General features: G+C 41.8%; 1 protein-coding gene across 3 annotated transcripts in view; it reads right to left on the bottom strand.

Annotated features, from left to right (window-relative positions):
- Positions 1-14,772, bottom strand: part of cwc27 (CWC27 spliceosome associated cyclophilin) — a 178,487-nt gene that overhangs the window by 7,685 nt on the left and 156,030 nt on the right. For all 3 annotated transcript variants that reach the window (XM_080186522.1, XM_080186528.1, XM_080186534.1), the window contains one exon: positions 14,046-14,149. In XM_080186522.1, coding sequence (XP_080042648.1) covers positions 14,046-14,149 — 104 coding nt within the window. The remainder of the gene's footprint in view (positions 1-14,045; positions 14,150-14,772) is intronic.

Below are 14,772 nucleotides of genomic sequence, written 5' to 3'. Positions count from 1 at the left end.
TAGTTCCACTCACTTTCTCTTTCACTGCAATTTTTATTTCTTCATGTATTTATCCAAAGAATCTTTAACGCAGAATGATATCATTTGGCCCATCGAGTCTGCACTGGCTCTCTGAAACAGCATTCTACCTAGTGCCACTCCCCTGCCTTATCCCTGTAACCTTACACATTCTCACGTCTCAGACAGCAATCCAATTTACTTTTGGATACTTCAATCAAACCTGAATCCACCACTGTCTCATGAAATTTGTTCCTGACTCCAACTACCATCAGGATGAAATATTTTTTTCTCTCACCTCACTTTTACACCTCCTGCCAATTATTTTGAATTTGTCCTCTAGTTCTTGATACTCCTTTGAGTGGGAACAGGATCTCACTATTTACCCTATTCATGCCCTGCAGGATCTTGAATATCTCTATCAAGTCTCCTCTCCGTCTTCTTTTCTACAAAGGAAACAGTCTCAATCGCTCCAATCTATCTTCATAATTACAGTTCTTTATTCCTAGAATGCCTCTATTAATAAAGCCAAAGATACAATATGCTTTATTAACTGCTCTCTCAATATGCCCTGCCATCTTCAATAAGTCATATCAGGATTTCTAAAACTTTGAGCCATGGAACTCTTTTGACCTCCCAAGAGTGCTGAAGGAACCCCTGGGAAAACTTATTATAGTGAAAAGTTAAACCACAATATATGATTATTATTGTGCAATAGGAACAAACACACAAAAACAACTTAAAAGATGTTTCTATGTCTTATAATTTTTATAATAATTCTTATAATAAAAAAATTCTGTTACTCAATAAATATTTCCAAGTCTTATCTCCTTATTTGAGACTGGCTGTGGGTGAGGGGGCGTGTATGAGCATGCAATCACATACACACTGTCACCCACAGCCCGCCTCACCCCCATTCTCAACTTTCTCCTTTTCAAGAAAAGATGAGATTGTCTTCCTCTTAATAGCGATGAATTCTCCACAATTTCCAGGAACAAATCTATATAGTAGCTACTGCCCTTGCATATTCAATTACAAAATATATGGTACGTTAGCACAGGTAAAATCATTATTAAACCACCATGAATTTTCATGCCATACATGGGCACACATCAAAGGAAGCTTCCCCATTTCCAGCCATGGTGGAGGCGCTGACGATACAACACACCAGCTTTTCCCAGGATGTATTGTCTGTCTGTACCCCAACAGGAGTTGAACAAAGATTCTATAACCACAAAACAAGGAAAACACAAAAAAAATGACAAAGTTCTACAGGGTTTTCCTCACTCGCTGAAGACTCACCTATTACCTTCATATTAAACAATTTGGCCACTCCCTGCAATGGCATTGCTTATTTTACTTGTAATTGTAACAAAGGATATCTGGTGATAAAGTCCACCACTGTATGTACCAGGAGTATAAGATGGATAAAATTCGTACAGCTCTAATTCAATACAACCTAAACAACATACTCCTCAAGAACAAATACATTGTAAGATGCATTCCATTCAGAATAAATGAATGCTCCTTGGTACAACAGAATAACAAGTGAAAATTCAGTATCATGTATACAACCAATGTGATAAATCATGTAATAGGATCAATTAACAGATGGAAGTACAGGAGATACACTTAGTGATTAACAAGGATTGACAAAAAACTGCAAAATATGATTCAAAACAGGATGGATAGCAAAATTCTCATCAGGATATCAGGATTTCACTTATCAATATAATAATTCATGCAACAGATCAATTAAGAGATGAAATTATATGGAGATAAAATGAAAGCATGCACTTGGACTCATCACGAGGATAACTGGATCTCAAATGAAAATTTTCTACTATGCTTACTCAGAGCATTGCCCCTATCATGTAACAGGATTAATTAAGCGACGTAATTCCAGGAGATGCATTCAAGGATTAACAAGGATTAATGATAATGATTATGAATTGGATAGCTGGCAAAATTCACCTTCCGCTCAGGCGTAGGATGTCCTCACCAAAAGCAGAGTACAGGATCAACAAGAAGAAATAATTATGGGGGGTACAGTCCAGGATTAACAAGGATCTGAGAATTGTGATTATAAATTATTGCCTTTCACGGATTCTCAAAGAACCAAAGCCTCAGCAGGATTGGAAAATGTCCTAATGGAACATTCAAGGGTGAACCTCAGGACAGTAGAATCGTGCAGGGCGTACTGAATTCCAAGACTACAAACACTTTCCTACCAGAATGAAGCCTTTGCATTTTTTTCTGTATGCCACTGAGAAGTCCTGGAAGAATGAGACTTTTGCCCCATTATAGAGCGAGGTCCCATGAAGCGTGGTAGCCTCCAAAGCTGTCTGGTAGTCCTTGAAGCCATGGAAAATATGATAATAGGTCACGGACACTGGTTGTCCCTGGGCCTCGAGGATAGGATACGATACACCTCTTCAAGCTTGATCTGCCCTGCCTTCATACAGAGATTATAAAAACCTTATGTTAAAGTCCAACAGGTTTATTTGGACTCACGAGCCCTCGGATCACTGCTCCTTCATCACACTCACTCACCTGATGAAGCAACAGTGCTCCGAAAGCTTGTGATTCCAAATAAACCTGTTGAATTTAACTAGGTGATGTAAGACTTGTAACTTTGCCCACCCCAGACCAACGCCAACATTCCACCTTAAAAAAACTTGGCAGCCAGCCTTCAAAACATTCAACTTGGGGCCTACCTTCAGCTCTGTCTGGAAAATTGATCACATGGCTCCTCTAGCCCCTATCTTCCAGATCCATCAGGATACCTGACATATCATGCAGCTGATTCTCTAAGGATTGCAACCAAGCCTCGAAAAAGAAGCAGCACTTTCGATATTAAGGATTCTATTTTCTGCCTCACTAAGCCTCCTGCCAGTATTCTGCCATTCATGCGAGTGAGCGTTAATGTTCAGTGTCAAGATATCTGCCAACTCTGATGATGTTGGCAGATATCTCCTGCAACACCTTTCAGATCACCGGACCCGAGCCTGCTCCCCCAGCCAGGTTACCATGCTGAGGGCCCAGCTCCGCCCGGCTGCCTCTGATTGCTCCTTTTTTTGAGGATTTTCCTAACACTCGTTGGCATTCTGTCATCAATACTCATCCAAATATGTTCCAATGTTAAAGGGAGCATAAAATCCAGGATAAAGTGATTATGAGCTGTGCATCATGATAAAAAAGATTAAAAATTGAACAGTGGCAATGTGCATAGACACACAACTATTCCTGCACATGCATCACTATGCTCCCAACCCGACCTCTTACTCTTAAACCGTGTTCCCGAGTTCTAGTCTTTCCCACAAGTGGAAATATCCTCCCTGTATCCATTGTGTTCAATCACTTCAGAACCTTATATATTTTAAAAAGATTACTTCTCATTCTTCTAATCTCAAATTGGCATAGGCCTGAATTGTTCAATCCTTCTTCATATGATAAGCCTCTCATCTCAAGACTTAATCCAGTGATCCTTCTCTGAACTGCTTCTGATGCAATTATATCTTTTTCAGATAAGAATACTGTATACAGTATTCCAGATGTGGTCTCACTAAGACTCTGTACAGCTGCAATAAAATGTCCCTATTTTTATGTTCCATTCCACCAACAATAAATGCCAAAATTCATTTGCTTTCCAAATCACTTGCCGTATCTGCATTTAACTTCTTGTGATTCATACATCAGTACATCCAGATCAACATCTGGAGACTGAAGATCAAGAGATTGCTGCTTCAACAGACTAGTCAAGTAACTTGGTTAACATTGTGATGCTTACAGAGTCATATCTATCAGACAGCATCCCAACCTCCTTTACCACCAATACAGCAGATTCACCAGTGGAAGGATTGCATTGTTTTACAGTTGGATGGGCTTAGTTCTTGAAATTTTGTAACACTGATGCTGAACTCAATTGAGTTGCATGGCTTCAGATCTAAGATTATTGCCTACGATTTTGCTCAACTGGAGAATCAGTAAGCCTCGATATTGAACATCACCTGGAGGCAGCACGGAGAAAGCATCAGCACACAATATATTCTAGGTGGGCCAAATCCTGAAGGACAGAGTTGGCAGGTTGGGCATGTATCAAGTTGTGAAGAACACAAAGGAATACTCATACTTGTCAACCCACCTGTTGCAAATGACAATACTGGCAGCAGTGACCACCACACAGTACTTAGTGTACACTAAGCAGTGAATATGTGCAGAGGCTCTCCAGGTGTCTGCTATAACTTAATGTTGACACGAAAGCTGTCAGCCAGGTATCCAGTGGCTAGGCCCCAGGGACAGATGCCATACCCGCAGAGATCTATAAAACTGCTGGTCCTGCACTTATCGAGAAGCTCACCGAGTTGTTCCAGTCCTTTTGGAAGCAAGAATCCATTTGTCAAGAACTTAACGATGCTTCCATCGTACACCTCTACAAGAGGAAGGGCAATTGGCAAGTATGCGACAACCACCGAGGAATCTCGCTGCTCTCCATCACAGGAAAAACCCTCGCAAGAGTCCGGCTAAATCGTCTGGTCATTCATCTGGAGCTGGGACTGCTTCCAGAGTCACAGTGTAGCTTCCGCAAAGGTCGTGAGATTACTGACATGATTTTTGCTGCGTGCCAACTTCAGGAGAAGGGTCAGGAGCAGAAACGTGATCTCTACACAACCTTTGTTGATCTCTTGAAAGCCTTCGATACTGTAAGCCGACAAGGCCTGTGGAGGATCATGTCAAAGTTCGGCTGCCCCCGCAAATTCATTCAGATGGTACGCCAGTTCCATGATGGCCAGAGTACTGGATGGCGAAGAATCCTCTGAGGCATTCCCAGTGACCAATGGCCTCAAACAGGGCTGTGTGCTCGCACCCACACTGTTCAGTATGATGTTTACTGCCATGCTGAATGATGCCTGCCAGGACAGTGTTGCTGGAATCAGCCTCAAGTACAGAATGGTTGGGAAGCTCTTCAAGCTGAGGAGACTTCAAGTTATTACCAAAGCGAAAGAGACTGTTCTGAGAGATTTCCTCTTTGCCGATGACTGCGCCCTGTATGCTGGCTCACAGCCATAGATGCAATTCAGTATGGACAAACTTTCCACGGCTTGTGACAACTTTGGACTCACCATCAACATTAAAAAGACCAAAGTCATGCACCAGCCTGCTCCTCATGCACCGTACACAGAACCCATAATCACAATCAAAGGGCAGAAACTACAGGCAGTGGACCAGTTCACTTATCTTGGCAGCACCATCTCCCAAGCAGTGACTATTGATGCAGAAGTTAACTGCAGAATAGCAAAGGCAAGTTCTGCTTTTGGCAGACTGTGCTCCACTGTATGGGAACATCGAGGAATCAGCCCAGCAACAAAACTGAAGGTCTATAGTGCCGTGGTACTCACTACCCTTCTGTATGCCTGTGGAACGTGGACTGTGTATCGAAGGCATGCAAGACAGCCCAATCATTTCCACATGACTTGTCTTCACAGAATATTACGCATCAGATGTCAAGACATAGTACCAAACACTGAAGCTGTCTCTAGAGCAAGTCTACCATCAGTCCACACAGTGCTGATGAGAGCGCAGACCCGGTGGGCAGGTCATGTCATCTGTATGTCAGATGAGCACATACCCACGCAGCTCCTTTTTGGGGAACTCTCTGCTGGAAGACGCTCACATGGAGGGCAGAAGAAACATTTCAAAGACACACTCAAAGCCTCCCCGAAGTCGCTTGACATTGACACAACCACAACCACTGGGAAACGCTGGCACAAAACTACCCTACCTGGTGCTGCCTCATCCGCAGAGGCTGTCAAGCTCTGGAAGCAAGGTGTATTGTTGAAGCACAACTTAAGTGCGAGCTGCGCAAGTCCAGAGTGACCAGTGCAACAACTACAGTGTCTACACAAGTCTGTCCAATATATTGCCAGGAAATTCCATGCCCGAATTGGCCTGATCAGTCATCTTTGGACACACCACAACCAGCCTCAAAATGACTAATGGCGTCGAGGTCCTCATCGATGACAATGGACGAACAACAACAATGTTGACACGAGAGACAAGGAAATATTTAAGAAAATGCATAAATCATGTCCACACTATTTTCCTAGGGTTTCTGCAGCTCCTCCATTGAATTTCCTCCTCAAAGTCTTAAATTTATAGAGAGAACACCTGGACTGCCACCATGTAAAGTGAGAAAGGGCAAAAGTGAAAAAAAAGGCAGCAGAGTTTTAGTGTTGAAAAGCAGTGTTTCCTGGAGAATGAGTTAAATGTTTAAAAAAAAAACTAGGCAGGAAAAGCCACTAGTTCCAGTGAATTTCTTGGCTCCCATACGCCTAACGAAATTGCATGTCAGACTGACATTAAATGAAACCTGAAACAAACATTTCAAAATTGAAGGAATATCACTCAAAACTGTATCAATATTGAAGAAAGGCTATATTTTTATTTCTAACTGCAATATCAATTTTGAAAATATGAAACAATATAAACTGGAGTTGGTAATGAATGATTACTGCACATTGAATTTATTTTCATTTGTAATACTAGCACCAAATGTAAATAACATCTAAATAAAACAACAACAACTCGGAAACTAGTAGCCAACCTAAGAAAGTAATACGTGGAACAAGTAAATTTCTAACATACATTTTGTTTAATTATACTGAAATCAAACTTTTATGGGTAAATCTGATATTAAAACTACGTAATAATGAGGAATGAAAGTAGTGGATAGTTAAGTTAGACAAAATTATTCACTATGTAAACCTATGGTAGGCTGCACAGCTGTTTGTCTAGACTTCAGCTTCATTCTGGCTACTCGTTGCTACTTATTATTTATACTAGGAGCACAAAAAAAATCTAAATATTCATCAGACTTTTATAAACAGCATTGCAAACATCAGTGTAACGCAAGTATAAAATACATAAATGATGGTAAAACATACAAACTATGCGCAATATATGTCAATTAAATTCTGACTGCAAACCTTTTTGAAATGATGCTTAATCCAGAAAAAATAATTGACGCTCATATCGCGCTACATTTTTTTCAGTGGAGCATTGGGGGTGGGATTGAAAGCTAGGGTTGTAAGAGGTAATGAATCATTAATCAAATATTCAACTGCCAAAAAATTGAGACTTAATAGAAGCTACTGGTGTCAGAAGACCTTCTCGTTAGATAAATGCTTAATAGAAAATATTTATTTACACTAAGATAACAAAACAGTTCAGATTGTTAATAGGGCAAGATTGCTTCCTCCTGGTGTAATATAGAATGCACAATCTGATACCTAACAATTAAAATTTCTGGCTTGACGGTATTCCCAAAGTTATATTTGAATGCCGTATACTCTCCCAATCTACATCATGATAACACGAAGTCAAAACCAAGTTTTATTCCATCCTTCACATATATGTAAACATTACAGACACAAAAAAGTTTTTTCTACTGCAATTTTAATACTGTCGTTTAACTTACTAGCAACAAAAATCAGACAATTTACAGCATTAACTAATCCAATGGACTTGAGATGCACATCTTTGAAGGTTACTTTTAAATCTGCTTCCAGATAGTGCATTCCAGGTCATCATAACTCACTACAGAAAAGGACAGCTTTAAATCTGCATTCTTTTGATTTTCAAGCATTCTGCTTGTGAATAATCTTTCCTGAACTATTCTATCAATACTATAACGTTGAAATACCTCCATTAAAATCTCAATTAACTTTGTCCTGAGAAGAAATCCAGTTTTCTTTCTGAATGCATTTTACTTAAATCCCTCATCCCTGGTGCCATTCCCATAAATTTCTCTGGCAATCTTCCCAAGCCCTTTTTATTTTGTTTGCTCATAATGCATAGAGACAGAAGTAGAACATTTAGCTAATTGAGTTTGCTCCACCATTCAGTGAAATCATGATTGATTTGGATTATTCATGGATTATGAGCACTGCAGTCTATAAAGTAAAATTTCAATTATCCCAATGTAGACCAGGATACTAATAAACGGTAGAACAGGCAAGAGTTTCTAGAGTGTGTTCAGGTAAATTTTATACATAAGTATGTTTTCAGTCTAATGACAAAGGAGGTATTGGCTGGTTTTCTGGTCAGTGGCAAAGCAAAAGCATTCTTGCTGACCTCCCTCAACATTATGATCTGCCAGAAAGTGTGGTCGGTTAGCTCAGTTGATTGGATGGCTGGTTTGCGATGCAAAGTGATGCCAATAGCGCGGGTTCACTTCCTGCACTGGCTGAGGTTATTCACGAGGGCCTGCCTTCTGAAACTTGCTCCTTGCCTGAGGTGTGATAATCAACTGGTGACACTGGGTTAGCACTGCTGCCTCACAGGGCCAGGGACTGGGATTGATTCCTGGCTTGGGTCACTGTCTGTGTGGAGTTTTCACGTTCTCCCCGTGTCTGTGTGTGTTTCCTCCGAGTGCTCCAGTTTCTTCCCACAGTCCAAAGATTAGGTGGATTGGCCACACTAAATTGTCCATTAGTGTCAGGGGATTAGGAAGGTAAATATGTGGGGTTACGGGGATAGGGCCCAAGTGGGATCATTGTTGGTGCAAGCTTGATGGGCCAAATGGACTCCTTCTGCACTGTAGGGATTCCATGATTTTATGCGGTGATTCTGCATGTCATTGCAGCATTCTTTACTGAACATTCACAGCATGCATCAGCAATGATGCCACAACGCTGTCCTGGCATCCAAACACATTGGAGGATCTTCCGTGATACCCTAACATGAAAGTAAAAGCACTAAAATAAAACAACCTTTAAAAATCCTTACACAAGGCAAACTGAAGTTTGGGGCACACAGGAGTGAAAATAGAATCTAAAGCCTTCTGAAAAAACTGTTTAAAAAATTAACTGAAAAAGTTTACTGACTAATCACTTAACAGCACTCCACAATTAAAAAGTTACTTTTTCAGGTACAATTAAATTGCTCATCAGATTGCTAAAATCACATTTACACCTGATTGAACGAGTTGCAACTTTTAATGGGGTTTCAAAGAGCAATGTGGGAGCAGGAAAGTTGAAATTTCTGCTAATTTTAGCGATAACCAGCTCTGGACGGGGGAATGTGAAACAGCACTGAATGACGTACCACAACTTTAGGATTTCTGTGCTGATCTGTGTATGCCCAACACCCTGAAGTTAACTAAAAAAATTGAAGTTTGTATCAAACTTAATGAAAAAGCATATAATTGAGCAAGGAAGGATGAAAGGTCAGAATGGCTAAAAGGTTAATAAGAAGGGAAATATTAAAGTTCCAGAGGGGTCATGAGAGCAAACATTGTCAGTTGCTGTCAAACCTGACCCTCACTCCCTGCAAAATCAGGTCCACAGTGTTTTCAGATGATGTAACCAAGGAGCAACAGAGAGAATAGAAATAGGTGAGGATCAAGAATAGATTCTACAGTATACCATACTATAATAAACGCGGTATTGTGCAATGATAATAAAGACATCATAGATAGGCCTAGTGAGTGCACAAAGCTCTGGCAAATGGAGTATAATGTGGGAAAAACTGAAATTGTCCATTTTGACAGGAAGAATAAAAAAGTATAGTTTCAAATGCTGGGAGATTGCAGAACAATGGATCTGTGTACCCTGTGCATGAATTGTACAATGTTAGTGTGTAGGTATAACAAGTAATTAGGAAATCTAATAAAATATCACTTATTGCGAGGGAAATTGAATTATTTATTTCCATTATTCAAAAAGGGAATGGGGAAAACAGCAAATTACAGACCATTGCATTCAACTTCAGTGGTAGGGAAACTATTGGGGAAAAAAAATTGAGGGACAGAATTAATCTCCACTTGGGGAGGCAAGAACTAATCAAGGATAATCAACATGGTCTTGCCAAAGGAAGATCATATTTTATAAATTTTATTTATTATTTCAAGGAAATGACTAGGTGAGTAGATGAGGGTAGTGCAGCTGATGTAGCCTACATGGACCTCACCAAGACTTCTGACAAGGTTCCACATGAGAGGCTGATGAAGGAAATTACAGCCCATGAGATCCAAGATAATTTGGCAAGCTGAACCCAAAACTGGCTTAGTGGTAAAAGGCAGAGGGTGACAGTTAAAGGTTTTTGTGACTGGAAGCCTATGTCCATTGATGCTCTGCAGGGATTTCTGCTGGGTCCTTTGTTGTTTGTAGTGTACATTAATGATCTGGACCTGAATGTAAGACTATGACAAGTAAGTTCGCAGATGACACAAAAATTGATGGTGTGGTAAATAGTGAGGAGCAAAGCCTTAGATTACAGGGTTATTTATGTAGGCTGCGTAGTTGGACAGAACAGTGGCAAATGGAATTTAATCCTGAAAAATGTGAGGTAATGCACTTTGGGACGATGAGCAAGGTAATAGATAGGAAAGGGATAAAAGGATATGCTGATGGAGTGAGTTGAAGAGAGTGAGAGGAGACTTCAATGGAACAATGGAATGAATGGTCAAACCCTAGGAAGCATCAAGTATCAACGGGACCTTGATGTGTATGTCCATAAATCTCTTGAGGATAGCAGGTCAGGTGTATAAGGTGGTTAAGGTGTGTGGGATACTTGCCTTTATTAACTGAGGCACTGAATATAAGAGCAAAGAGGCTATGACGATGACACAAAGGTTGGAGGTGTTGCAGATAGTTTGGAGGGATGTCAGAAGTTGCAGCGTGACATAGATAGGATGCAAGACTGGGTGGAGAAGTGGCAGATGGACTTCAACCCGGATAAGTGCGTGGTGGTTCATTTTGGCAGGCCAAATGGGATGAAGGGATATAACATTAAAGGTAAGACTCTTAGCAGCGTGGAAGGTAAGGATCTTGGGGTCCAGGTTCATAGGACACTCAAATCGGCTTCGCAGGTAGAGGATGTGGTTAAGAAGACTTATGGTGTACTGGCCTTCATCAAGTGAGGAACTGAGTTTAGGAGTCGGGGGATAATGCTGCAGCTGTATCAGACCCTGGTCAGACCCCACTTGGAGTACTGTGCTCAGTTCTGGTCACCTCATTACAGGAAGGATGTGGATGCCATTGAAAGGGTGCAGAGGAGATTTACAAGGATGTTGCCTGGATTGGGTGGCATGCCTTACGAGGATAGGTTGAGAGAGCTCGGTCTTTTCTCCTTGGACAGACGAAGGATGAGAGGTGACCTGATAGAGATGTATAAGATGTTGAGAGATATTGATCGGGTGGATTCTCACAGGCTTTTTCCCAGGGCTGAAATGGCTGCCAAAGAGGACACAGGTTTAGGGTGCTGGGGAGTAAGTACAGAGGAGATGTCAGGGGTAAGTTTTTCACTCAGTGGGTGGTGGGTTCATGGAATCAGCTGCCGGCGGTGGTGGAGGCAGATTCGATAGGTCTTTTAAGAGACTTCTGGATGAGTACATGAGACATAGTAGGATTGAGGGTTATAGGTAAGCCTAGTTATGTAGAGATACGATCGGTGCAACTTGTGGGCCGAAGGGCCTGTTTGTGCTGTAGCTTTTCTACGTTCTATAAATGCTGGCTAGGCTGGAGTAATGTTTGCAATTCTGGTCGCCATACTATAAGGAGGAAGTGATTGCACTAGAAAAGGTCCAGAGGGTATTACATGGGCTGAATGTTTCAACTATCAAGAGAGACTGTATTGGCTGAATTGTTTTTCTTGGAGGAGAGGAGGCTGAGTGGGACCTGACTGGGGTGTATAAAATTATGAGGGGCATTGATAGGGTGGATAGGAAGGAACATTTTCCCTTAGCAGAGGGGTCAATAACCAGGAGGCATAGATTTAGTTAAGGGGCAGGAGGTTTATAGGAGATGTGAGGAAATAGGATATTTAAGAAGTATTTAGATGAGCACTTGTATGCATACAAGGCTATGGGCCAAGTGCTGGAAAGTGGGATTAGAATAGACCGGTGCTTCTTGGCCAGCATGGACACAATGGGCTGAAGGGCCTCTTTCTATGTTGCAAAACTCTATGACCCTATGAACAAAAAAGTAGAGGTTTTCAGTTATACTGGGTGGTACCTACGATATGCAGGTTAGGTTGATTAGCCATGCTAAATTGACCCTAGTGTCAAGGGATTAGCAGGATAAATGTGCGGCGTTGTGGGAATGCGGTCGGTGTAGATTTGATGGGTTGAATGGCCTCCTTCTGCACTGTAAGGTTCTATGAAATCTGGAGTAGTGTGTACCGTATTGGTCTCCTTACTTAGGGAAAGATTCAAATGCAATTAAGAAAAGGCTTATAAGACTAATACCTGGAATGGAAGGTTTGTCTTATGAGGAAAGATTGGACAGGCTAGGCTTGTAACCAGTGGAGTTTAGAAGAGTAAGAGGCAACTTGATTTGAATATACAAGATCCTGAGGGGTTTTAACAATGCAGATGGGAAAAGGATGTTTTTGCATGTGGGCGAATTTAGAACTAGTAGTAGGATTTTCTGGCCCATCCTGCTGCTGGGATCATCCAGCCCCACCGAAAGTCAATGGACTTTTGATTGGCCCACCACATTCCCACAGTGGGTGCCGACACAGCAAGGCCAGAAAATCTCAGCCTATGTAATTCACTTTTTAAAAAAAAGGAGATTGTCAACAAGTAGTATATATAAACGACTTGGAAGAGGGTGTACGTGGTGTGATCAGCAAATTTGCGGATGACACCAAGATGGTAGGATTGGCAGATGCTGAGGAGGACTGTCAGGTGACACAGCAGGATATAGATAGGTTGGTATATTGGGCAGATAGATGGCAGATGGAATTTAATCCTGACAAATGCGAGGTGATGCATTTTGGAAGGAATAATGCTGGGAGGAGTTATGTGATAAAAGGTAGACCGATTAAGAGTATAGAGATACAGAGGGACCTGGGAGTGCAGGTGCACAACTCTCTGAAGGTGTCGACACAGGTAGAGAAGGTTGTGAAGAAAGCTTAAGGAATGCTAGCCTTTATAGGAAGGGGTATAGAGTATAGGAGCTGCCGTCTAATGCTTCAGTTGTACAGAACTTTGGTTAGACCGCATTTGGAGTATGGCGTCCAGTTCTGGTCACCTTACTACCGGAAGGATGTGGAGACCCTGAGGGTGCAGAGGAGGTTTACCAGGATGTTGCCTGGCATAGAAGGACTGAGTTACGAGGAAAGATTGGAGAAACTGGGGCTCTTCTCCTTAGAAAGACGGAGATTGAGGGGTGATATGATAGAGGTATATAAAATACTGAAGGGAATAGATAAACAGTGGTAGGCTTTTCCCTAGATTGGGGACAATTATGAGAGGTCATGATCTAAGGGTGAGGGGGGAGAAGTATAATTTGGATATGAGAGGAAGGTTTTTCACGCAGAGGGTCGTGGGGGTATGGAACGCACTACCGAGTAGGGTGGTGGAGGCAGGCACATTGGACTTGTTTAAGGTTTACTTAGACAGACACATGAGCGAAGCAAGGATGGAGGGTTATAGTAGAGGGTATTAAATAGGGTCAGAGACTCGAGACAACACCGGAAATGTAGTTTTATATGTTAATATATTGTCTTTTTATTCCACAGGGTCAGTCCACCTTGTTGTCAAATGAGGGGCATGCACACGGTGGGTCGTGCGTGGGCTGCTCTTGGAGGTTCCGGGAGCGGCCTAGTACTTCGTGTCGTTGTGTGTGCTTAATCCTGGACCAGCAGATGGGCACCGCAACAGCTCAGTGACTATCACTGCTAGCTGTGCAGATACATGGATTTGGGCCTGTGTCTGTGGGAGTTTGCGCATTCTCCCTGTGGTTGCGTGGGTTTCCTCCGGGCGCTCCGGTTTCCTCCCACACCCCAAAGATGCGCTCTTAGGCTGACTGGTGTACCAAATTGACACTATTCTCCCCTGAATCTGGCTACATTAGGGGTTCCACTCACATACACACAGGGCAGGGTAGGTGTGGGAAGATGCGGCAGCGTGGGCTCGTTGGGCCGAAGGGCCTGTTTCCCGTGCTGGGATGTTCTTTGTAAGTCGTTTAAATTTCAAGTTAGATATTAATGCTTGAAAAATTAAGTAAAGATTTAATGGATACTTTGTTGTTAATGGCACTCACCAGCCACGGTCATCCTCCCCTTCTGGTTGAACTGGTTCTTCCTCAGGAGTTTCTGAGATGGCCTTTGTTAGCTTTAATTTGAATCGATCAAGTAACGCCAAAGTCTGTTAACAGAAATCATCTGTAATTGTTTAACAGGGAATTGAGTCATAATATAGGTCTGAGATGTGAATTTGCCTTGATATTTGGCTTTTTATAAAAAAAAGGTTATGCTCTTTTCCTTACTTTAGAAGACGTTTTCTTTCATCTCCTGTCATGTACTACATTATGGAAAACATGCAAGTGATTTGTTTATGCCTAATATCCATGGAAGAGAAAATTGCAGAACACACTTACATATTGTCTTTCCACTTCTCAGATCTGAGTATGAATGCAGTACTGATTGATGTGACAAAAGTCTACTAGTTTTAGGGGTTGAGCAGACTCAATCTGATTCATTTCCAGCAACCACTGAGTGGTCTGCCAGATCTTGCCATCCATGAGAATTTCCAATTTCTTGATGGAAGAAACCACGTATGCACATGCCTGAGACAGGCAGCACTCATGACCTGAATGGGCTCCCCCATCATCTGCCTTCTGAGAATGGACAAATCAAATCTGCATAAATCTGCTCATCTGGATGCCTGCTGTGAGAAGTGGAAAAATTCAGAGGTTGGGCCCAAAATACTTGCTGTGGCAGAGAAATGTTTACACGTAGTTATATTATACCTGACCTAGGCATACAGAC

The sequence above is a fragment of the Carcharhinus amblyrhynchos genome, chromosome 1 (assembly GCF_965287045.1).
Source record: "Carcharhinus amblyrhynchos chromosome 1, sCarAmb.v2.hapA, whole genome shotgun sequence".
In the NCBI taxonomy this organism is placed as follows: Eukaryota; Metazoa; Chordata; class Chondrichthyes; order Carcharhiniformes; family Carcharhinidae; genus Carcharhinus; species Carcharhinus amblyrhynchos.
The sequence above is the reverse complement of the archived record's forward strand: the minus strand, read 5'-3'. Positions and strand labels throughout refer to the sequence as shown.